Consider the following 26,469-nt stretch of genomic DNA (forward strand, 5'->3'; position numbering starts at 1 on the left):
CAGCCGTCAGTCTGAAGGTCTGGCTACGCGAGACTAATGCACACTCTAACGGCTAATATTGCCCACAACCCATCGCGTGCGGGAGGGAGGAGCTTTGTGGTGATGATGGTGATGTAAACCTGGCAGTCGGATGCAGCAACAGAGATGCGCCCTCAGTTTTTAAGTGTAAGAATTCAAATGTTTAACCCTAATTAAAGTTATATTTTATTGTCTCGTAATATTAATGGGTTTATGTTGTGCCAAAAAAGTGTTTATCTTGTAGGGTCCGATGAAGATACCGAGCGCCTCATTGCAGGCTACAAAACAATAAATAAAAAGGCTCTAGTACAGTGTCATGCAAGTGTCTTTTTTTATGTATTTCTTTTGATGTTTCTTTCTGACTTATTTGTAGTAATACTGTGGCTGTACATATGTTAACTTTATCAGTCCAACCAAAGAAACATGGTTACTACACTTTTACTATACTAAAAGCATATGGTTCATTTTCATCGGGGTATTTTTAAATATTATACATAAGTATAAGATTAAGTATAAAATACGTTAAACAATAGTTACACTATAAACTTTAAATATTTTAACTCAGAAAATAAGTAGCGCTAGCTTTCGTTACACACATTTGCACATGAACGTCAGAACCAGCAGCCTCACAAACGACCTGCGTTTGGTTGATCTACGACGACGCCCTGCTTCACTCCTCAATTTGGTAAACACATTGTAAATGTATTGTGGAAAAAAAGATGGGAATAGTAAATAAAATTATATTGGATATAAGAATGAATGAAATGTTAAATGTTTTGTTAACAGTCGAGGTGTGCCTAACTAGGCAACCACGTTCAAGTTCACGTTGCATGACGTCATCGAAGTATGTCCCAGAACATGCATACTTTTTTGCTACACACTCGAAAGTATGTACTTTTTCATCACAAAAAAAGTACATACTTTTAGGTCGTAGTATAAGTAGGCGAATTGGGACTCAGCAATATAGAATTAAAATATATAACATAATTTAAAATATCATTAATAAAAAGTTATTGCGAATAGATCTGAACGTTGTTGGTTATCTTATAACCTTAGGGGACCGTACTGACGACGTTGTCAGTTGGTAATCTGCCTGTTAATAGTAGTGATATTAAAATAATAACCTGCAGAGAACGTTCTCTTTAGGTTATAAAAATTTAGGTTTATAAAAATAAAACCTAAAAATAACCTGCAGGAAACGTTCTGGGAAGGTTATCTTTAGGTTATAAAAAATAAACCTAAAAATAACCTGCAGGAAACGTTCTGGGAAGGTTATCTTTAGGTTATAAAAAATAAACCTAAAAATAACCTGCAGGAAACGTTCTGGGAAGGTTATCTTTAGGTTATAAAAAATAAACCTAAAAATAACCTGCAGGAAACGTTCTGGGAAGGTTCTCTTTAGGTTATTAAATTACAACCTGCAGGGAACGTTCCCAGAACGTTCTATTTAGGTTATAAAAATTAAACCTAAAAATAACCTACAGAGAACGTTTCTAGAACGTTCTTATTTGGTTCCCAAAAAAATAACCAAATGGGAACCAAATGGGAACGTTAGGGGAACGTTCTGTGTTTGCTGGGATGCACTGTTGCCTTGGTTACAGACTACAGTCATATACTGTATAGTGTGTCTTAGCTCCATGCTTAGCTCCCATAAATGATAAAGCTAAAGGGTTTATTAAACACGTCTGTATAACACAACACAGTTCCACAATGATTATAATGTTGAATCAACAACTGTCTAAAGCAGTTTCAACAAGCAGTATAAAGCAGTCTTATAATCTTCATGGAGGAGGATTTATTATAGAATTGTTGAATTGATGCTGCATCAGTTGTACAAAATAATCTGGCAACTAAGTGTGTCACACTTTTTATCCTCCACGATACATTGACACTGGATGCTTGTAGGAACATTGTTAATGTAATCTCTTATATTGGTGTACATTGCTTGTTAACTGACTGTTTTTTAAACTTTAAAAAAAACTTTTAAACTAAAAATTCCCAGAGTTCTCCATTAAGCATTATAATTTATTAATGTGAATACTGAATGCACTGTATATATTGTCTTGGTAATGGTATAAATGGTATCAAGTAATTCCTATAAATGTGAATGTGAATGTAACATGTATATTCTGTTGCAATAATAAACTTATTTCGAACAGATGTTAATGTTCAAGAATCTTTAGTTTATTTATTGTAATGAATTTGTATGAGAAAAATTGTGTTATGTGTTGGCCAAGTATTTATGTACTTATGTACTGCCCTTAAAGAACTTCTTGACATTGCTAGCCTAATTTCTATTTAACTGTCTTCTTTTTCAGTAATTTAAACAAGTAACTTATTATGAGACCTTGCTGGTAGATCAGCATCATTAATGAGACCTTGCTGGTAGACCAGCATCACCAGCAAGACCATGCTGGTAGACCAGCATCACCAGCAAGACCATGCTGGTAGACCAGCATCACCAGCAAGACCATGCTGGTAGACCAGCATCACCAGCAAGACCATGCTGGTAGACCAGCATCACCAGCAAGACCATGCTGGTAGACCAGCAAAACCATGCTGCTAGACCAGCATTGTCTTGCTGGTCCACCAGCTAAACCAGCACCAAACCAGCATAGACCAGCATAAACCAGCATAGACCAGCATAGACCAGCATGGAAATGATGCTGGTCTATGCTGGTTTTTCCAGCAGGGAAAATCGCGATATAGACCAGTGTCTGTCAATATTAAACCTCATAAAGACGATTTAAATAGGAATCGTGCATGTTCTGCGTGTCTCTGTGAATGAATGGCACCGACGCGTTTCATTTACCACACACACACACACACACACACACTGAGGCACGCATGACGCTCGCGATTTTTTTCAGCCTTACTTATTAACATTTGCACTTCATCAACACAGCCGCTCTGAGAGTCACTTCAGCAGCATTTTTTAGCTTCATTTGAGAGAAACTATCATCATAAAACACAGAGAGAAGGTCTACACGGCAACCCGTCAAAATAAAAGTTTGGTTAACCTTTGAAGAAATTTTTGCTTAAATCATTACATTTTAAACAATTGGTTATAACAATTTAATTAAACCATTCAAATGGAATCAAGAAAACAAAACAAAAAAGAAACTTTTGGGAGACGCGAGAGCGAAGTAGTCCAGTGATAATTAACATGAAGCCATGGTGAATGCAATAACCGGAAGACGCTGTACACTGCTTCGCGGCTACTTCCGGCGTTCTATTGTGTTGTGATAAAGGCCTATATGCGTCCTCATCCCTCTGGTCAAAGGCTGTTTTATAGTTTCATTTGTTTATAGTTTCACATCATCTGCTTGCTTTGGGCTCCACTTCCAGTACACTAAGCAGAGGAAGGTATGAGGTAGTAGACAAAATATATCGCGTATGAACCTATGTTTAAGATACAGTTGGAAACATGAAGTTGTATGTTGAATATTTCCACTTGATAAGACCGTCATCATTCCGTTCAAACCAAAAAGGCGGTCCGTTGCTCGATGACGTGTAAGGAAAAACATTACCGCTTTACATTTGTTCAACGCAAAAGTTTCCTAGCAGCCGAGTCACTGGGGATAAACACTGCCCTAGCACTTGTATTGTGCTAATAATACTGTAATATACAGTTATAAACAAAGAAGGTAATTAGGCGCGTTTCATCCATCTGCTGCTTGTTGTAGCCTACATCTCCCTGGTAACAGCGCCATGTTCGCGTGGTGTCGTCCAATGATTTTCAACGTTGTAAATTTGACTTCAACTGATTTTATATTACACTTTTCTTAGTAGATGTAGGAAATTACGATCCTGAATAGTGTTCTGAGGAACTATAAGGTTGTAAATAACATTGCAAAGAAAGTCATAGTCCTGCGGTCCAGACACGAATGATTCCTGGGCTCATTTGGACAAGTAGCCTAAACATCCACCGAGTGTTTAACACCACACTGAATTCCTTATTGCTACCCGCACTAAAGTCACTAAAACAGCTCAGAATACATTGGCAGGTGAAGATCTACACCACCTGTCTCTCACAAGTCTGTGTGCAGAGTTTGACGCAAACGGGATCATAACGGTAAGATTTGTGTTTCCATACATTTATTTAGTGAGCACTTGCACATTCATGCGGTTCAGAATTATGAATATGAATCTGCAATCTGTCATAAATACTAAATATATAATTTATAAAGACACATTTTGGTTAAATTGTTTATTTTAGTTTAGTTTTACTTTCACTTTCGCTATTATGTTTTCAAGCTGGTAAACTGAAAAATGTGCTTCATTCGAGTCGAGATATGTTTTGCTTTGGAGCAGTTATGACAGTTCATAACAGCGTTCACCAATAATTTGTTTGTGGATTATGAGCATGTGCACTGAAAAGCAAATGCATGGCTTATAAGTAATTATTACAAATAATATAAATGTAACTATTACTGTTCTTATAATGCAGTATAGGTCTTAATGACTATTTATAAATATATTTATACAATAGTAATATTCATTTATAAATAAGTATAAATGGAGCTATAATTCATTATACGCATGGACTTCACAGAAAGTGTTACCATGTGTTTTTAACTGTAAAATACAAGTTTTAACATCTACCTCCAGTAATACTCAGTCTATAATGTAGTGTCTGCGTCCTAAAGTCCCAGAATACATTGTGTTGCTGACGTCACACTGAACACAGTGAGATTGTTTAGAAATCAGGAATGGTGATAAAGTTTAAATCCAGACTGGCTGGCGCCTGGCGCACTTCCCATAAGGTTTATGCATTAGGTCACATTCAACTACATGAGCGTTTACAGTACAAAAGCAATCCAGCTGAATGTGTTTTTCGTCTACCTCTGGAAGTGGTTGAAAGTGGACAAAGCTCAAAATGTTTTAGACCCCGTTCACACATGTATTTAGTGTCATCCACTTGTAATCCGATTGACCAAAATGCATATAAACAGGGCCTGAGATGAAGTGAAGCTTTACCTGCAGTAATTTATATCAATCCTAGAAATATACTCTATATGTGATATACACTGTATGTGAGCTATACAACAAAAAGTCTAGATAAGCTGATATACTACTACAGCAACTGCAGATGAAACCATTTTAGAGCATTTGTTCAGATTTTTTTTCCTTTCGATCAACCCATTTTTTTAAGATTTGTTTTTAAGATTGAAGGCTGTTAAATAGATGATTGTTTTTTTGGAGGCAGAGTGTATAAGGTCATATTGAGATATAAAGGTAATATAATATCAATATTAATAATCAATCAATAATTAATTAATATATAATAATTAATATAATAATTAATAATAAATAATCGAATATCAATCTCAAAACTTCAATCACAAATTATATATTTTTATGTAGTTTTGTGTAGAGTAGAAGACAGATTGTGAACTTCAACTGAGCAGGAATTGAAAAAAAAAACACCTTTCAGCCACATCCAATTCCCTTAAACTCACAAAAAGACAAAATTCACACCTCACATTAACGTCCAGTAACAGACACATACACACTCTTGCAAAAGCTGTTTGTGACCATCACATCAAACCACATTTCTTTCCGATCTGAAGAAAGAAGACCACCACCACAGTTTTCAGTCTGACTCACACGTTGAGCTGCAGGAGTGTTTTAATTGCATGCATTTACTGAGTTGCATTCAAGACAAAAACATTGTAATATGAGATTTAAATATAATCATACAAGAGCATATTATTCTGTTTTGATATTCAGACATGTGACTAATGTTGTGCGCTTGACAAAATTACCATGAATTACAGTTACAATTACAAATGCATTTAATGCCGCATAATCAGGTCTGTGTATGATGATGCTTGCCCTTTTGAATTGTATTAGAACAAATCACACATTAATAGTCCAGTCATTTTATGAAAAAAGGTTGAACAAATTGCAAAAAAAAAAAAAAAAAAAAATGTAATGTGATATCACCATGAAAATTACAGAGTTTATTACTTACATCAAGACAAACAAAAAATGTATAACAAGTTTTTGGAAATTGTTTGTTAACATGGACAAACGGTGCATAATCTAATTACATATGTGCTAATTTGCATAAATACCACAACAGATCTAAACATTGGGTATAGCCAGGTGAACATGTCTTGTTGAATCTCGTTGACATAACGTCTCGGTTACTAATGTAACCCTCGTTCCCTGAAGGAGGGAACGGGAGCGACTGAAAGGGAACAGTAAAAGACTTAATGTTAAGGTCTGAATGGAACCCATTTAGGCCTACCCATGAGCATTAATACATAGAGGCAGGAAGAAGTACTTTAAAGCAGCCTTTATTAATTATTATTGCAGAGATTGGGTTTGGGGTTGGGTCCGTGGGACTGTTTCTGGGGGACGAGTCTGAGGGAAGAACAGGAGACAATGATAAGGAGAATGCAGAAGACAAAAGGTAAGTAAAATAAAAAGTGAACCCCCAGAATTAGCACATGCGTAATTAGATTATGCACCGTTTGTCCATGTTAACAAACAATTTCAAAAAACTTGTAATACATTTTTTGTTTGTCTTGATGTAAGTAATCAGCTCAGTCATTTTCATGGTGATATCTAAAGGTTAAAATTTTTACCCTATTCACGTGAGTAAAAGAATGAATAGGCGTATGAAAAGGCTATATTTGGGATTTTTTTGAAACTTTCCCCTAATGGGATTATTCTGGGGGTTTTTTTCACCTTACTCAGGACATTTTGAGGATACAAAATCAGTTGAGTTTGCTTCTGTTGCAATTTGTTCAAGGTTGACCCCCATTTTGGATTAAAATGACTGGTTTATAATAATATCACAGTAAATTGACTATTACTAACTAAGAAAACAGCTGGTAACACTTTATTTTGATAGTCCACTTTAGACATTCTAATAACTATAAGTAACTTTACAACTACATGTCAACTAACTGTCATTAGAGTATAGTAGACTTTCTGCTTAATATCTGCAAACACTATTGAGATGATGATGGTCCTCCAACAGACATTCAACTGGCTATAAGTAACTACGTCATCATATTCTACTAACCCGAACCTAACAGTCTAATGATACTCTAATGAGAGTTAGGTCCTGTCCCAAAAGGCACCCTAACCACTTCATCTTTCGTCATGGGGTGTCCTGCGGTCTCATGGACTTAACGGACACGTGTACACAGCAGCCATTGTAAGTCCACGAGACCGAAAGTGCATATGAAGTGTGCCATTTGGGACAGGGCCTTAGTTGACGTAGTTGCAAAGTTACTTAAAGTAAGTAGAATGTCTAAAGTGGACAATCGAAATAAAGTGTTACCAAACATCTAAATGACATAACACAAATAGGGCCTAATGGAAATTTAAGAATTGATTAAATAATTTATTAATTCTCTAGAACAGGGGTTTTCACAATGGAATGGTTTTGCGGGGAAAATCTGAAGAAACTATTATAACAGTGTCATTTTAATGAACCTCATCTGTCGACTTGATGTCGTTGAATAACGTTCAGTTTTGTCCAAGGCTCGTTTGCGTCACAATGGAGTGTGTGCACGAAAAAATCATTCAAGTCTCAAAAAAAAAAAAAAAAAAAAAAAAAAAAAAAAATATATATATATATATATATATATATATATACACATTTGTTTTGACTTATTGACTACAGAGCTGTCATTCTCATGTCTGTGGTCATGAAGTATTACATTTAAATGTTATTGTTTATTCTTTATTACTTCTTTTTGCTGCCTTATCCGTATGTTTGCAATTTTTCTGCTCTGGATGCTCCTGTCACCAAGAGATATATTTGTAATATCACATAATATTTTAGTTTCTTATAAATGCATATAATGACACTGAACTTGAGACAACAAAATGGAAAGCCACATCTGTAAATAATATTTACTGTTCGTATCTTACCCTTTTATGTGAATTTTGCTTGCGGTGTGTTGGTTTAGCATATATTACCTCTTCTTTGTGGGTTTGAACTGTTAAAACAATTGGGAAAGCATCATTGGGAAATGTATGCATGCACCATGTTATCAACGATCAGTCTTTATTAGATATATATGATTTTTCACAAAATGTAGATGTTTTGTCTATTTTTTCACTGCAGCAATAGGTAACTTGCCCTCTTCGGCTGTTTTTCTCAGTCTCTTGCAGATGCAGAAGATCCCAAACACAGCAACAATCAACAGAGACCCAGAAGCAGCAGTCGAGATCAACACTGGATTTACACGCGTAATGCCTGCAGAGAAACATTAATGAAAGTCAAGTCTGATCAACTGAGGACCATGAACTACCAGTCTCAAGCAGAAATGGACATATACAGATGTAAACATCTAAAATTGGCTCAAAATATCCTACATGTTTATCCTCCAGCAGACTGAAAATGAGGGCAAACATTTAGACAAAAGTTGTTTAGTGTATTTTTAGTTTAGTGCCCAATCAGAATCATGAAATCAACAACATTATGGTTCAAATAATATTAACAAGAGAACTGCATTCGTTTTGAGTTTTTATGGAGCCCCTAAAGGGACATGGTGAAAAAGAAAAATGAGATGGAAGGAAAACATTTTTCAAATCTTTTGCATTCTCTTGCAAAACCTGTTATTAGTCTGGACAGACACGTCCTGTTTAATGTCCCGCTGGCAGTGTTTCAGAGCTCCTTAGGTGAATATTTCATAGATATGATACATAGATACTATAGCGTTTCATCGTGTTTGAATATAAAGAATGCTTAACCCAAAGAGTTCAGTGAAGTTGTCAAAATATTCACAGATTCAAAGTTCTCGGATCAATAACTCATGATCTAAACGTTGTTAAAACACAAATGACACAGTTTTCCCAATCCTTAGATAACGAGCTACAACCCAATTTGTCTCAAAATGAGACTTTAAATTTAAATTAATGTCTAAATTGACGCTTCTCTACTCACCATAGACAGTAACATTGTATCTGTATTCTTTCTCTGTTTTGCCATTGATGGTTATCAGATAAAGTCCAGAGTCTGTGGTTCTGGTGTTTGTGATGGTCAGAGATCCAGTCTGATGATCCAGCTTCAGTCTGTCTCTGAGTCTCCCATCAGGAACATCATGCGTTTTGAAAATTCCAGCCTCTGCGTTGATTTCAGCTATCTGAGACTTCTGATCTCCAAACTTCCAAATTATAAAATCGTCTTTCTGTATTTCAGTAAGATTAGTGTGTAAAGTGACAGAATCTCCCTCCATTATGGATTCCGTCTTCATGGCACCACAAAACACTGGGAAACAGAAACATTTTACATTACCGTAAGATATTCAGTGTGCAAATTTGTACGAGACCAAGCACAATGGCTGCACATCTGTTTAAAGTAAGTTTAATAGGAAATAACGTATCTTCTGATGATTTTAGGAAAGCATAAGTATAATTATAATGTAATACAATTAGTTATAACTACTAGATCTCTCTGATATAAGTCTGCTAGAAGTGAAGTTAAAATCATGTTTTTAACTTACCGATCAGACGCCAAAAGCACAACGTGCAAAAAACAAATGAGTGAGACATTTTCTTTCACAGATCAGGGGTCTGAAATAGTCTCACTCAAGACATGTGATGAACCTGAGAACATCTGTGGTCTGCTTTACTGCAAAGAAAGGAAAGTCTGTGTAAAGAAACTCTTTGAAATCTGTACTTGTGTGTGTATGTGTTGGGGCGGTTGTCCAATTCCGGAGTGTTTTTTTCTGTAAAACACAGTCCCTTGTTTTGTTTTTTGGGCAAAAAATGCAGTATAGATCTTTCTATTTATATATCTATCTAACTGTTGGAGATCTCTGACCTGCAGCTACACTCATCAGCCACTTGAAATGGTGGGCGTGCCAAAGGTAGGGGAAGTGCCGAAAGGTTTTTCATTGGTGAAAGGAGCTTCTTGTTGACAACTGCATTGGCCAATCAAATCAAATCAAATCAAATCAAATCAAGTATATTTGTATAGCGCTTTTCACAATACAGATTGTATCAAAGCAGCTTCACAGTATTAAAATAAAATAATACAACAAAGTTTGTTTCTAGTGGAATTTATTGATTGATAGAATAAAATGAAATATCCCCAAAATATCCCCAACTGAGCAAGCCAAAGGCAACAGTGGCAAGGAACCGAAAAACTCCATCAAGTGACCTAATGGTGTCCTAAAACTCCATCAGGTGACCTAATGGAGAAAAAAAAACCTTGGGAGAACCCAGGCTCAGTCGGGGGCCAGTTCTCCTCTGGCATTTATGAACTAGAGGCCGGATTGTAGTTTGAAACTGTGAGATTAACAATATTATATGAATGCCTGGCTGAAAAGATGCGTCTTTAATCTAGTTTTAAACTGGGAGAGTGAGTCCGAGCAACGAACAGTATCAGGAAGGCTATTCCAGAGTTTTGGAGCCAAATGTGAAAATGCTCTCCCTCCTTTGGTGGATCTGGATATCCTAGGTATGACCAAAAGCCTTGAATTTATTGATCTTAAAGAGCGCGATGGATTATAGGGTGATAGAAGATCCGTTAAATAGACTGGAGCTAAGCCGTTTAGGGCTTTATAAGTCAGTAGCAATACCTTATAATTAATACGGAACTTTATAGGTAGCCAATGTAGTGATGATAAAATCGGTGTTATATGATCATATTTTCTTGATCTAGTAAGAACTCTAGCGGCTGCATTTTGGACTAACTGTAGCTTGTTTATTGAGGATGCAGGACAACCGACTAATAAAGCATTACAGTAATCTAGTCTCGAGGTCATGAATGCATGAACTAACTTTTCTGCATCAGAAACTGATAGCATATTACGTAGCTTAGCAATGTTTCTAAGGTGGAAAAAGGCTGTTTTTGTAACATACGAAATATGATTTTCAAAAGACAGGTTACAATCGAGTATAACACCCAGGTCTTTTACTGTAGAGGATAAAGTAACAGGACATCCTACGATGTCAAAGTTGTATTGTGAGAGGTTCTGTGGGCGGTTTTTTGAACCGATAAGTATTACCTCTGTCTTGTCTGGATTTAATAAAAGAAAATTACGTGTCATCCAATCTTTTATATCTTTAACACACTCTGTCAATTTGGATAATTTAGCGTTTTCATCCGGCCGTGATGAAATATATATTTGAGTGTCATCAGCATAACAATGGAAACTAATTCCATGTTTCCAAGGTATCATATATATTGAGAATAACAGAGGGCCCAACACAGATCCCTGCGGCACTCCATAGTTTACTGGAATTATGATCGATTTTTCTCCATTTAAATAGACAAAATGGTAGCGGTCAGATAAGTATGATCTAAACCAGCTTAATGCTTGTCCTTGAACACCAGTATAATTTTGTAGTCGATCTAAGAGTATTGTATGATCTATAGTATCGAACGCAGCACTTAGATCAAGTAAAACTAGTATTGAGATGCAGCCTTGGTCAGAAGCTAAGAGTAAATCATTTGTGATTTTAACGAGCGCAGATTCAGTGCTATGATGCGGTCTGAATCCTGACTGAAACTTTTCATAGATATAATTTTCTTGCAAGAAAGAGCCCAGTTGAGTGGACACAACTTTTTCTAGTATTTTAGACATAAAAGGTAGATTTGAAATGGGTCTATAATTTGCTAGATTATTATGATCTAATTGTGGTTTCTTAATAAGAGGTTTTATAACTGCCAGCTTGAATATTCTTGGAACATGACCTAAAGATTAAGGGTGTCACGATTTCGATTTTAAATCGAAATCGATCGAAATGAATGCTCAATCTCGATCATCGAATCAAAAAATGGAATCGTCGATGCTGCCACGCCCCATATGTCACGTCAGCTCGGCTTGCCTGTAATAGGTAAAACTCCTTTTCTCAAGAATATTGAAGCCTTTATTTTAAAACGCATTGCAGCTGCAGAGCGAGAGCATCATAGCTCGTCTGAGCAACTGCACGAACCTATGGCGAGTTAGCAGTGGCGTGCGGTCCAACGGGAGCGCTTGGCGCCCTGCCAACCTCGAGCGCGCCAATTTGGACGCGGCTGAAGTGTATACATTCAGAGAAAACTCGCCAAAGGACTTTAGGTTTAAATCGACTCAAGCGAAGTACCTGATATGAGCGAAATAGCACGGCAAGGCAACGCAGTACTCGTTCCCTTATCTCTAAGGGAACCGAGGTTACGCAAGTAACCAAGTAGGCCTACGTTCCCTCACGAGAACGTTCTCTCGTACTGCGATGCAAACGCTGTGGGAACCCAATTTAAAACACCGTGCTATTCGCCTGTGACTGCTCTGATGAGTCCAGGGAGCCCCGGGACTATAGTAGGTAATAGGTTATATTGTTTAAGTTTCCAATTGACTTAAGATATAAGTTATTGTTACATTATGTTGTTAATAAACGTTTTAAATTTGACAATGTAGTGTGTGGTACATTGCGAACAAAGGTCAGATATTATTATATTGCATAAAAGTCTAAAAATGGCATAGCTTGTGCTTTAAAAAATTTTTTTTTTTAAATCGAGAATCGAATCGAACCGTGACTTTAGAATCGAAAATGTAATCGAATCGAGGATTTGGAGAATCGTGACACCCTTACTAAAGATATAGACGAGTTAATAATATTGAGAAGAGGCTCTTCCACTACAGGTAGCACTTCTTTCAGTAGTTTAGTTGGTATAGGATCTAATAAACATGTTGTTGGTTTAGATGCAATGATAAGTTTATTTAGCTCTTCCTGTCCTATAGTTGTAAAGTGCTGTAGTTTTTCTTGAGGAGCGATAATTGAGGCTGAATCATAAGACACCATTAAGGATTGTACATTTACAATTGTGGTTCTGATGCTTTCTATTTTCTCAGTGAAGAAATTCATGAAATCATTACTACTAAACTGTAACGGAATATTTTGCTCAGGTGACGTCTGTTTATTTGTTAGTCTAGCCACGGAGTTAAATAAAAACCTTGGATTATTTTGGTTGTTTTCTATTAGTTTGCGGAGATGCTCAGCCCTGGCCGCTTTTAGGGCCTTTTTATAACGTGACATACTGTCTTTCCACGCGATTCTAAAAACCTCTAAATTAGTTTGTTTCCATTTACGCTCTAAATTACGGGTTTCTCTCTTTAGAACATGCGTAGTATTATTGTACCATGGTGCTTTAATTTTCTCTCTGACCTTTTTTAATCTAATGGGTGCAACAACATCCAATGTTCTAGAGAGAATGGTGCTCATAGTGCTAGTTAGTTCTTCTAGTTCATCTGTTTGTTTGGGTTCAGGCAGCAGCTGAGACAGATTAGATAAGCAATTTGAGAAATTATCTATGGTGGATGGAAGGATTGTTCTGCCTGGTCGAAAACGCGGCACAGCATGACATATTACAGCAGTACGTAATATGCAAGTTACCAAGTAATGGTCAGTGACATCATCACTTTGTGGAATGATATCTATATCGGTTGGATCGGTTCCATATGATATAATTAAATCGAGTGTGTGATTAAGACAATGAGACAATTATGAGTTGGTCCGGTGACGTTTTGCTTGACCCCAAAGGAATTTAATAAATCTATAAACGCAGCCCCTAACGCATCATTTGAATTATCTACGTGCATGTTAACATCTCCAACAATTAATGCTTTATCTACATTGACCAATAGATCTGAGAGAAAATCTGCAAACTCTTTTAGGAAATCAGCGTAAGGCCCAGGCGGTCTATATACGGTAGCCAAGGCTAGAGATAATATGGATTTTTTTCTAACATCTAAGAGCGTAACATTTAGTACAAGTATTTCAAACGAAATAAACTTATAACTAGGGATGCACCGAATATTCGGCCACCGAAAATTTTCGGCCGAAAATGGCCCAAAAGTGCATTTTCGGTTTTCGGCCGAAAGACTTTTACGGCCGAAACAATACGGCCGAAATGTAGTGATGACGCAAACAGCAGATACCGCGATCTGCAAGTGCTTGTCAGAAGCAACATATCTGCGGTGTGGACGTATTTCAATATATCTGAGAGTGACCCACGGACAGCGATTTTCAAAACACAGACATCCCAAGTCTTCCGGAAGTTCCGGGAGTCTCCCGCGTATTGATAGCGGCTCCCTGATACCCGCAAATTAGTTTAAATCTCCCGGAATCGCGAGCGAGCATGAGCGCGCATAGGTAGCGCGCGCGCGGCAGAGAGAGGGAGCGAGAGACCTTTCGTGTGTACAGAGCAGCCGTTATTTCTCAGAGGTGTGTGTGTTTACTGTTTACCTTAGCTGTTTATGGTTTTTGCAGCTCACGTCCATGAGCATATAGCTGCAGATATTATTATGGGCTATGGCAGTATTGACCTAAATGCACTTTGTTTTTATGAGAGAACATTTCATTTTTAAACCTTTCTGCAGGCCAGTAGGCTTTTACATTATTATTGAATGTACACATGAGTGGGGTCAAGTTAAACATTTAATTTTATACTTTGCAATGTGCTAAATAAATATTTGCATAAAATTTTAATTGATTTATTCTTTGAAACTTTAATATTAATTTATGCAATTGCAATGCCTTGATTTTAGTAAAGTTAGTACACAGTCATAGCCATAAATGCAATGGTACTAATAATTGGCATAATTTCTTTCTGTGTTTCGTTTTCGGTTTTCGGCATTGGTTTCCTCTTTTTTCGGTTTTCGGTTTCGGCCAAGAATTTTCATTTCGGTGCATCCCTACTTATAACCCGTTTTCTGAGTAACATTGAGAATATCTCTATAGACCGCTGCAACACCGCCGCCACGACCAATCAGACGGGGTTCGTGCTTATAGGAGTATCCTGATGGAGTAGACTCATTTAGACCGAAATAATCATTAGGTTTAAGCCAAGTTTCAGTAAGGCAAAGTACATCGAAGCTATTATCTGTGACTATTTCATTTACAATAACTGCCTTAGGTGTGAGTGATCTAATGTTTAGAAGACCTAGCTTTAGAAATTGTTTTTGATTACTAATAGCAACATTTTCTGGTTTAATAACAATTAGATTTTTTCTAGATTCTGCAGTAGATTTATTATTTGATCTCACTAAACGAGGAATAGACACAGTTTCTATGCAATGTTTTACACTATTTATATCAGTTAATTTGGTGCAGCAGAGACTATGATTTGGACTTTTGGTTACTAGTCAAAAGGTATTTAACATTTTGGAGATGTTATCTGACAGAAGATCCGATCCGAATCTGCTTGGGTGTAAGCCATCAGCACGGTAAAGCCTAGGACGCTCCCAAAACAGATTCCAATTATTTACAAAGAGCAGTTTCTGCTCATTGACACCATGATATTAACCATTCATTTAGCGCGAATAATCTACTAAACTTGTCATGACCTAGTCGGTACGTGGGAAGCGGTCCTGACACAATGATCGTTATATCAGGCGATGTGCTGCGTACCGTATCGATCAGATTCCTGAAGTCTTTCTTCAGAACCTCTGTCTGTCGCAGCCTGATGTCGGCCCCTCCCGCGTGCAGGACCACAGTTCCGACGCGCTCGTTCAGAATCTCGGGAACGTGAGCAGCGATTTCAGAAACACGAGCACCAGGAAAGCAGTGACTATGCACCTTACTTTTATTTAACGTAGCGTGTACGTGTCGAACGATGGAATCACCGATGATCACAGCATCGCGTTCTGTTTCGCGAAGAGGGGAGAAGCGGTTTTGTGTGGATATCTCGAAAACCGGGAGGGTCGGAGAGAGTTTTCTTGGTCTAGACCTGACTCGCGTCTTCCGCTGCGGAAATATCCAGGCTTCGTGGTGGAATGTTGGAGCCGGCGTAAACGAGACCATAGCTGATCGCGACCTCGACGCTCGTGACCGATGCTGAGTAACGCACGGAGTAGACGAGGTCGGAGTCAGCGGGTTAGTAACGTTAATCACTGATTTGTGTGCATCGGCGCGTGATGTTTCAAGAGCTAACCGCCGATCTATCAGCTCGGCCTGTCTCACTAAAAGGTCGTGGATCTGTTTCTCAACAGCTTCCAGCTCAGACTGTACCGCGTGTAGCTTAAATGTGTCCTCACCTGCACCAAAAGGTAGACTACTTACAACTGATATATTCGCCATTTTAACAGATGGACAGTAAGTTAAGTTAGCAACGACGCTACCAGTGATGCTATCAATATTAATACTAATTTATGGCTTAAGTCTTGGATATAATCCGTCGGTACGGGTGTGGAGTAGACGCACGATAGGCGAAAAAAATGTTTGTTTATAAATGAGTGCGGAGAAGACGCGTTCAGCCGTGATCCACAGGAGTAACCTATAAGAGTATCCAGCGTTGGATCACTAGGCTTGAGACGCGTCTGCTCAACAGTCCGCGTTGTAACTATGAGGTGAGGAAAAATAGAAAATGTTCGTTGTAAGTGAGTTTAAAGAGAAATCAAGAATTATAAATCAATCGATGGAGCTCCAAAGACAACAACGCGTTCAGACGCGACGCATGCGCATGTTTTCATGTATATGAATGTTCAATCAGCGTTGAACATTCATATACATCATTCCTTTAAACTGAAACTTGATGGCAATCAGAGTTTCCATTAAACTGAATTCCTTAAAACTGAAACTTGATGGCAGTCAGACGTGGTGTGATGTTGTGTGTGATGATTCAAATTATGGCTGTCAATTTTACGCATTAATTTGGTGAAATTAATTAGCCTATCGGAAAAAAATAACATTATAATGCTTAATGTATGATTAATGTATAAAAACATTTTTTTACGCAGGTGAGCCAATGATGAATATTTTTTTAATTACAATTTTAATGTATTATTTTGTTTGGTTTATATCTTGCAGCTTTAGTCATTATTATATTGTTGATGGACATGTTACAGTGAGACAAAAACTGTGTATTTGTAAAGTTTATTCTTTATAGTTGTCCTTTTTGTGAATGAATGAATGAATGAATGAATGAATGAATGGAGTATGGGTTACATGAACATAAGCCCTTGGCAAATTAATCAATGTTTTATTGGATAGAATTGTGCATGTATAAACAGTTCTTACTCATATCTACAAACAGCAACCTATGAAGCCTATTTATAAATCTCTGTATGGTTTATGATCAACCAAATCTATTTGTCCTTATCAGGCAAAACATTGATGTAGTTTACGTGCACTTTTACTGAGAAAACCATACAATTGTAAATCATTGTTGTATTATAAGTGAAACCGTAGAAATGACTGGTTCTATAACATATTTTTGCTATCATGTGATATTAAATATCATGTGCAATCAAAGGCAGACATTACAATTTAAATTCATAGTTATGGAAAGCTAATGCGACTCTAACAGAGTCATTTTAAGAGACATGCTTTCAAATAATTATAGATTTTGTTGTTTGATTATTTGATGATTTATATTTGTGCTGTTATGGTAATTTACTGCCCTCTAGTGAAAGAGAAGTTAGAGAATAAAGTTGCATGTCATCACGACCGTCTCACCTGGCTTGTTTTAGCATGTAATATCGCACAAATAGCCATCCTAACGAAACAATATTGATTATTTTGGTAACATTTCACAATAAGATTAATTAGTTAACTACATGTTAACTAATGAACCAATTAGTTAAAATGAACTAAATATTAACTACACTTCTACCACATTTATTAATATTTGTTAATGTTAAAGGTATAGCGGAGGATCTTTCCGAATTTTAGATAAGAACCGCCCTCTCCACTTTTTGAAAAAAATGCACATGCACAACACTCTACCTGCTCCCGAGAGGGAACGCCTATTAAACGTGTGCGAGGTTCTCCTCGTGCACGCTCTGTTTACAAGTTGCTGTCGGCATCGCTCATACAAGATTACTTTCCAAAAGAAGATTTGCACTTTTTCTCCAAATAGCATACCAAACTTTACCTGTCGAGTAGAAACTTCGCGACTGAGGCATCAGTTGGAAGCCCAACCTGTGTTTTCAGCGCACGCCATCGTGTGAAACAATCTCCCAAAAACACTCTGATCTTGTTTCTCTCTTCTGCGGCCTTTCTCTTCTTCTCATACAGTTCGTACAAACTTTTTCTCTTGCGACCCTCAGACATTTTCAAAGGACCCGGTGAAACGGCGAGCTTCATGAATGGCTTAGCTCTAGCTCACCACACATAAACACCTGAAAGTGCGCATGCGCAGAAAGCGAAAACTAAGGGACGAGCACGTACGACGGCCTTGCGTAAACATATCACCAGAATGATTGACACTTAGGTGGACCAATAGTTTACACTACCCACCCGGAAAAAGAAAATCCTCCGCTATACCTTTATATTCACATTTACTAATACAATATTAAAATCAAAAGTTGTATTTGTTAACATTAGTCAATGCACTGTGAACAAATGAACATGCAACATGAACAAATAATGAACAGCTGTATTTTTATAAACTGATTAACAAAGATTAATAAATGCAGTAACAAATGCTTAGTACATGTTAGCTAATACATTCACTAATTTTAACTAATGAACACTACATGAACACGCGGTGATGAATCAAGTTCCCAAGATAGGCCTACTTTCAAATGTAATATTTTTAATATCATTATCACCATTTTTACAGTCAAAGAATGGAAATGGGCTGATAGGAACTGTCTATGTTGAATGTATCACTTCTTTTTAATATGCAGGCCACGGCCAATTGTTAAAACCTTTCGGCACATGCATAACTCAGCTGCAGCTCCCCTGTCTCCTTTATTAGGGACACCTGTTTAACTGCTTGTTAATGCAAATATCTAATCAGCCAATCACATGGCAGCAGCTCAATGCATTAAGGCAGGTAGGCTGCATTCACACTGTCAGTCTAAATCCATTTTTTTGTGTATCCAATTGGAATCTGATCTAAAATTACTGATGTCCACACTGTGAATCGCAACTGTTCAGATCAAATTTGTATGTCAATACTCTTTCGTTTTACAGAATATCTGCATTGGTTGGTTATATGGCAATGACGTTGCATTGGTAGGAATATTCCAAAAACAACAACAACAGCAACATGGATGGGTTTGCAATAGAGATGTTGTCGTCTTTAAATTTTACAACATGGAAATGTGTAGCCGCCGCGCTGGACTCCTGCGTCTTCTGAGGCAGTGGGGCTGGTAGGCTATGCACAGCTTTTTTCCACACTGTTGTCTCCACCGGTTTCTAAACATTGTTTCTAAACACCCTTTTCTGCTCACCTGGCACTTTGCAACAGCCCAGAATTGTTTCGATGTTTTATGCAAAGACAGTAAACAACAAAAGGCTGCTCTAGGGATTAAATCTATATTAGGGCAAAAGGTTACAAGTCAAATTATGGGGGAAAAGAAATGGTTGAGCGGAGTTATTACTGGAATATCAATTAATGTTTCTACAGTTTAATCTTTCTATATGATTAAGAAAAGCATTTCAGGAGCAAAAGTGATGGATGCAAGGAGGCTGAAATATACCCGAAACAAGGAAAGAATAATGTTACAGTTTGATGAAGAATATTAGCAAGAAAGAGTGTTTTTAGGATTTATGAGCTAAAAACTCATAAATTTGTTTTTATGAGTTTTTATAAACCCCCCAGGTGTTATAAATATACAGTAGACGTGTGGAAACACTATGCAGAGGGAAACAATGCTGTGCTAAATGTGGGAGTGATCATGAATACGGAAAGTGTGTGGAAGGTGTGAAACCTAAATGCTAGAATTGTGGGTGTAACTTCTGAAACAACTTTAAATTTAACAACTAATCTTTAAAACCCCTCACCAACCACAAAACTCACGGAACCAATGAGATCTTGAACGTCACACACTGCTACCACTTCAATGGAGATGCAAGTAAAATAGCGGTTTAATAATAAGCGTTAGACCCCTCTTAATGAGGTGCTTTAAAAAAAGAAAGCTGATGGTTATTTTCATAGTTAAATTAACCTTTTCCATACTTGCATTCCCTGTTCCATTTCCGGTTTCTTTCTGTCACTTACCACTTTACCCATGTATGTATGATTGTGATTGTGTGTGTGTGTGTGTGTGTGTGTGTATGTTTGTTTAGATTTGTTATGTTCATGATTTTGGTTAAAAAACATGTGCACGATACATATTTTGTTCTGATTCTCTGCTTGTGGCAAAGTTAATTTAACGATTTCTGATCTTGTGACATGCTCTGAGCGCTGTACATGCTAAGAAAGAATAACTTTGTTATAGCCATGAAAATGCCCTTTTCTTAGAATTAATTAATAGTGTCGTAGATTTTTCCCTAAACCTAACTAAGTCCTATGTCTACTGGGGCCATCTCCAATCGACGATCCCTAACGTCTCCAATCGACGCTTAATAAAAACCTGGGCCGTCTCCAATTGACGATCCCCCTGGGCCGCCTCCAATCGACGATCCCTAACGTCTCCAGTCGACGCTTAATAAATACCTGGGCCGTCTCCAGTCGACGATCCCTTTCAGTTCTAAGTCTACCTAACTAACTTGCTTCCCTAACTAGCTTTCTTTCTGCGCAGGAATAATTGACAAACAGACTTTAGCAAATGTCCTTTAAATGCTTTAATCACGGCCGGAGGATCTCTCAAGCAGTTCTCAGAGAATCTCCCCCAAGAAGAAGCAAGGCCGGAGGATCTCTGACAAATTCCATTGAGAATCCCACCAACTAAAAGAATACAACAGTTTTTATAGAATAAGGAGGTATGGCAAGGCAAGTTTTTTATGGCAAAAATGTCATGCTGCATTACATAATTTCCCCACAATTTGATTGGTTTTCATAGACAAACCCTTCTGTTACCAGGTAAAGCAAACTTTGTTTTAATGATTACTTCAATCACAAGGTTCAAACTTAGTCACCTGTCTAGTTTCATTTCCCAAATTTGTTATTTATACACTCACACAACCAAAGTCAAAGGGGTATGGCAACACAACATACAAAAACACAGGACAGAACATTTTAATACATTGTGTTTCAAAGTTTTATCATGTTAGGCCTGAAAAGAGAAGTAAGGTTAGATGTTAGAGACATGGTTAGTTTGATATACAGTTTACTATTTTATCTATTAAAAATCTACTACAATAGTCAAAAGTGTTAGTGTCAGGATTCATGCAGGGAGATCGAGGTAAATGAATTTCAAACACAACTTTATTTACAGGTGACAAAAGTGCAAGGTGAATATTATGTGAATTCAGGTGCAGATTCTGTGAAAATCTCTCGGCGCGGGGATAACAGCAGGTAAGCCAGATAACTTCAGGAATGTTGAAACACAGTCTCAGTTCGTTAATCCTTATCTTCTTTCTATCAGATGTGATCGGAGTCAATCGGTTTCGACGAGGATTAGGAAACTCAGTAGAACATTGGATCACAGACATCAGAGATCAGATCTGAAGACAGCAGAACAAAGCCACAAAGGTTAGTGTTTCTCAAGAGGGTATACGTTACATCTAGGAAACTCAGGGGAAGCAATGGGATGAGGTCAGTTCCTGTTGGAGGCTTCACATAGACTGGAGCTATCGTGAGTGATGATATGAGGTTAATGAGGTTAATGAGGTTGTTGATAGTGATCAGGTGTATTGTGATCAGGTTGATTAGTACTCTGGAGAGAGCGCTCTCTGTTTGGTGGATGGAACCGAGCTTGATTGGTCCCTGACAGTTAGCTGGATGACCGATTAGTTGATTGTAATATTAATTTATCTACATCAAGTTTATCAGATTAACTGATCAAAAATATTTGAGCAATTTTTTTACATGGGGAGAACACAGTGCGGGGTATGGAGGTTGTCAGGTAAAAAAAAAAATGCTGTCAAGGTTCAAAATGTTAAGATAACAGAAGGATTAATATATGTGGAGGCAATCAAAAAAGTTCAGACGAGATAAAAGGAGGAAGCAGAAGAAACAGTTGTAGAGTGTCTGAATCAGGGAAAAGAAAATCGCAATCCGAGGGTCCGGATTCTGCATTTCCTGCCTGAAGACGAAGGCAGGGGCACAGCCGACCCCCTGTGAGGAATGGGTTAGGGGAGTTAGAGTGGGAGACCCCCGGGGAGGATGGAGGGGAAGGGACCATCTTGGTGGTGGTGGGAGGATGGAGGTGAATGAAAGCGTCAGCATCTGCAAACTCAGACATGTGTAAGTACTGATCTTTTATACCACAAGTAATAGAACACGATTGGATAGATGAGAAGGTAATAATAAGTGACGTAAAAATTGAGTCTTCCCGGCAGAACTTGCGCTAAAGCTTTCATATCATGGTGGATCATATCATGATGAGCATTTGTTACATTCCTCGTAGAAGTAAACTGTAAAATCAAGAGTACAACTGAAAAGAAAAGAATAATCTTAACTAAAAGTATCTTAATGTAAGTAGTAACAGTGGAACAGATAAATGAGAAACTGAAAATTCATGCTACTAACATCCAGATAAATGGAACAGATAAATGAGAAACTGAAAATTTATGCTATTAACATTCCCCACATAGCCTATGTGGAGGATCATAATCTGAAATTAGAAAGGTAATAGTGAATAAGGAGGTGTTAGGGGTGTTCCAATTCAGTTAGTTACGTTCTGTGTTACGTCGATACTGATGTATTGGGGTCTCGCCTGGGAGGCCAATCACCTCCATGAGGTAACAAAATGAGCCAATGAATCAGCCAGTGAGATTTGCATGCCGAGTCACAACTACCCAGACATCCAGGTATAAATAGTACCGGCATGACTCAGAGATGCTTCAGAGCCGAGCGGTTGGAAGAAGACGATCTCTCATTCCAGTCACTTTCAGTTTGAGCAAAAGACAGAACAAAAACTGTGCCGGTTTCACAGTCATTTGTGCCGGATCCATTCTCTGGTTTCCCTTGGAAACACCCAAAACACCGGCTGAGGAAGAGAGGTAAGCGTGGAGGAGTATTGGTTCGGCTAAGATACCGGGGGCACAGGCTTGCCCTCCCGAGCCTCACTCTGTCCAACGTTCGCTCGTTATCAAACAAGATGGACGAACTTACTGCCCTCATTCTTTCCCAACGGGATCTAAGAGACTGCTCTGCCATTTGTCTGACAGAAACTTGGTTGCACGAGTATATCCCTGACTCTGCGTTACAACTGGATGGCTTCACCTTTCATCGGGCAGATCGCACCAGCGAATCCCTTAAGCAGCGTGGCGGCGGTGTTTGTATTTATATTAACCGAAACTGGTGTGTGTATACCAAAACTCTATCACACAACTGTTCGCCGGACTTGGAATATCTCACAGTTAAATGCATCCCCTTTTACTCACCGAGAGAAATCTCCTCCGTCATACTGTGTGTTGTTTACATTCCACCGAGCGCTGGGATGACGTCAGCGACACAGGAACTGGCTGATCACATCTTTGCTATGGAAAACTCCAACCCGGATTCTGTAATCCTGTTGCTGGGTGACTTTAACCATGTATCTATGAAGAAAGCTCTTCCAAGATACAAGCCTCAGATTCATACTCCTACCAGGCTGGATAAAACTTTGGACCAGACCAGTGTTACTCTCCCATTCCAGAAGCATATCAAGCTCTAATCAGAGCCCCGATTGGTGAGTCTGATCACAACACTGTATTACTTCTCCCTAAATACCGCCAGAAACTAAAAACAACTAAACCAGTGAAAAAGAGGGTCAGGTGGTACTCTCCCCCGGCCATACATATGTTACAAGACTGTTTTGATGTCACAGACTGGAGTGTTTTTGTGCATGATGATATTGACACTTTCACTGATACTGTAATGTCTTATATAAACTTTTGTGAATCTGTGTGTATTCCCATCAAAACTGTCATCAGTTACAGTAACAACAAGCCTTGGCTTAACAAGGATGTAAGGCGTTTATGTAGGAAAAAAACGCTGCATTCAGATGTGATGATAAAGCACTATACAGACTCCTCAAATACCAACTCAAAAAGACTATTAAAACAGCTAAAGCCACTTACAGAGTGAAACTTGAAAATAAGCTCCAAGTCCATGACATTAAGGGTGTCTGGCAGGGTCTGCAGACAATTACCAACTATAAGATCAAGCATCACGTCTCAGACTGCGACCCCTTCCTCCCTGAGAAGCTAAATGATTTTTACTGCAGATTTGAGCCCAGAGTAACCCAGATTAATTCTTTGAGGGTATGGTCGATCACCCCTCCCCCCCATTTACAATCTCAGAGCATGATGTTAGGAGGCTGCTGCACCATCAAAATCTTAGGAAAGCTGCGGGGCCTGATGGTATAACACCAGCTACGCTGAGGAACTGCGCAGACCAGCTTACTCCAATATTCACTTACATCTTTAACTGGTCTCTCTCCTCCTCAACTGTACCTATCTGTTTTAAATCAGCTATGGTTATTCCAGTGCCTAAGAAGAATAACATCACCTGCCTAAATGACTACAGGCCAATTGCGCTCACATCGACTGTAATGAAGGTATTTGAGCGCTTGGTCTGCAGAAATCTAGCGCATATCACACTGGATTGTCATCAGTTTGCCTATAGGGCAAATAGGGGTGTAGATACGCAGTGTCATTGAGCGTTCATTTTATTCTCCAACATCTTGAGTCAAAAAACACATATGCTCGCATCTTATCTTGTTCCTTGATTTTTGTTCAGCCTTCAACACCATTATCCCCATCAGGCTGTATAACTCTCTTTTAGCGATGGGTGTCGATGTTGTTCTCTGTCAATGGATTTTGAACTTTTTATCTGGTAGGAAACAATTTGTTAAAATTAATAATCATGTGTCATCAACGAGGACTCTTAATACCGGCGCCCCACAAGGGTGTGTCCTGTCCCCGCTTTTATTTTCACTTTACACTAATAATTGCACATCCAATCAAACATCAGTTAAACTGTTAGAATTTGCAGACGATACCACCATATTAGGCCTTATCTCTGATGGTGATGAGACTGACTATCGGGCAGAGGTTGAGCGGCTGGTGAAGTGGTGCGAGGCCAATAAATTAATCATCAATACAACTAAAACAAAAGAAATGGTTGTAGATTTTAGAAGGAAGACTGTCCAACACCTTTCCCTCTCCATCAATGATCAGGTTGTTGAGAGGGTCCCGTCCTTCCGTTTCTTGGGCACCACCATTCACCAGTCGCTCTCATGGGACTTGAACATCAGTCTCATTGTAAACAAAACCCATCAGAGACTTTATTTCCTCCGTCAGTTACGGAAATTCGGGGTCTGCCAGAAATGCATGACTCACTTCTATCGAGCCGCCATAGAAGGCGTGCTAACATTCTCTATCCTGTCCTGGTATGGTAATGCAACCAGTCAAGGCAAGAAACAGCTTGAGAAAGTAGTGAGCAGAGCATCTAAGATCATAGGCTGTAGTATGCCCTCCATAGCTTCACATTTCAACACTAGAATCATTAAGAAGGCAAGAAACATTACCATTGACTCCTCCCACCCAGCAAATTATTTATTTAATATTTTGCCATCAGGCAAGAGGTATAGAAGCATTACCAGTAGAACATCACGCTTTAGAGACAGTACCTATCCTCAGGCCATACGTCACCTAAACATGGTCTGAGGCTAGGATACCGGATGCTTTCATATCAGTTTACTCCCAGAATGTTTTTATGAGGTTCTGTTTTCAAGCACCCTTCATCTGGTCATTCTGCTAACTCATCTCATGTGCAATATGAGGCTTTTATGTCTTTGTATTTGTTGTTGTAGTGTAGCATGTGTGGAACATGTTGTAATGTCAGTGTATTATGTCAATTAAGCTGTATGTGAGCACACCAAGACAAATTCCTATCAACTTAGTTGAAATGGCTTAATAAATTTGAATTGAAATGAAATGAAACTATTTTCATTGTTATTAGGAGTGAATTTTAATTGCTTTGTTGCTTTTTTACTGCTTTTCTTTTCAGCTCGTCGGGGGTTCTCCTCTGCTGGTGTGAAGGTGCATTCCAGCTGTGTCTGCGTTCAGCGCGCTGTGGACAGAATGTGCAGCATTCACCCCTGGGTGTTTTGGTGAGGCAAGTTCCCTAAAAGAGCAACATGGGCAATCAAGACGATTTTTCAAGACGACTTTTCGTCCATGTGTTTCTGGATGTGTTCGTTTCCTGACCTCATCTGACGGCCATGACCGCTGTCTTACATGCCTGGGAAAACAGCATACTGAGAGAGTGTTCGTGGATGGTGAATGCCCTCACTACGAGAGCAGGTCCATGTTAAGGTCTGATTAGTCTCTCTTAGCCAGATCTTCAGACTGACGGCAGAAGGACTCTATCACAGCTTTTTTTGGCCAAGGACCAACGAAGAGGACGTAATCAGTTTTTAAACAGTTTGACTGACATTTAGCGCAACCAATCACAGTTCGCTTTTGTTCTGCATCATGTTTAGGGGCGTGACAGTATAAAGTCAATGTCCCTAAAATAACAGACCAGCATTCATCTAATAAATTATTCATTCAAGAATGTTGTGCTGTAACGTGTAGCAACACTGACTTGGCATCCGGCCAGATGGTCTGAATTAGGCGAATCCTGACTTGTATGGGATCCAAACACAGGCCCCTGTTGTTATCGGACTA

The 26,469-nt window shown here is 38.4% G+C and overlaps 1 protein-coding gene across 2 annotated transcripts; it reads right to left on the bottom strand.

Annotated features, from left to right (window-relative positions):
* Nucleotides 1-5,569: 5,569 nt before the first annotated feature.
* Nucleotides 5,570-18,103, bottom strand: LOC311084873 (uncharacterized protein). Of its 2 annotated transcripts, none has more exons than XM_084117173.1 (6): nt 17,849-18,103; nt 9,492-9,619; nt 8,933-9,256; nt 8,126-8,242; nt 7,915-7,982; nt 5,570-6,390 (listed from the first exon to the last, which is right to left on the bottom strand). In XM_084117173.1, the coding sequence occupies exons 2-6, from the start codon at nt 9,538-9,540 to the stop codon at nt 6,334-6,336; spliced, it is 615 nt and encodes a 204-aa protein (XP_083973299.1). In that variant the 5' UTR covers nt 9,541-9,619; nt 17,849-18,103; the 3' UTR covers nt 5,570-6,333. The 2 variants fall into 2 exon arrangements, with proteins under 2 accessions (XP_083973299.1, XP_083973298.1); XM_084117172.1 differs by lacking the exon at nt 5,570-6,390 and adding an exon at nt 7,671-7,782 and having other exon boundaries at nt 17,849-17,965.
* Nucleotides 18,104-26,469: the final 8,366 nt, after the last annotated feature.

The sequence above is a fragment of the Abramis brama genome, assembly GCF_963993115.1.
Source record: "Abramis brama genome assembly, chromosome: 6".
NCBI classification, from domain to species: domain Eukaryota; kingdom Metazoa; phylum Chordata; class Actinopteri; order Cypriniformes; family Leuciscidae; genus Abramis; species Abramis brama.

Bases quoted from the DNA above. Each gene is read 5' to 3' on its own strand.
- LOC311084873 (XM_084117172.1), bottom strand. From the start codon at position 9,540: ATGTCTCACTCATTTGTTTTTTGCACGTTGTGCTTTTGGCGTCTGATC. The intron at 7,983-8,125 runs GCAAGTTACCTA...TTGTTTTAACAG, and splicing joins GAGAAAAACAGCCGAAGAGG to TTCAAACCCACAAAGAAGAG. The intron at 7,783-7,914 runs GTAAGATACGAA...TCTTGGTGACAG, and splicing joins AGCAAAATTCACATAAAAGG to GAGCATCCAGAGCAGAAAAA.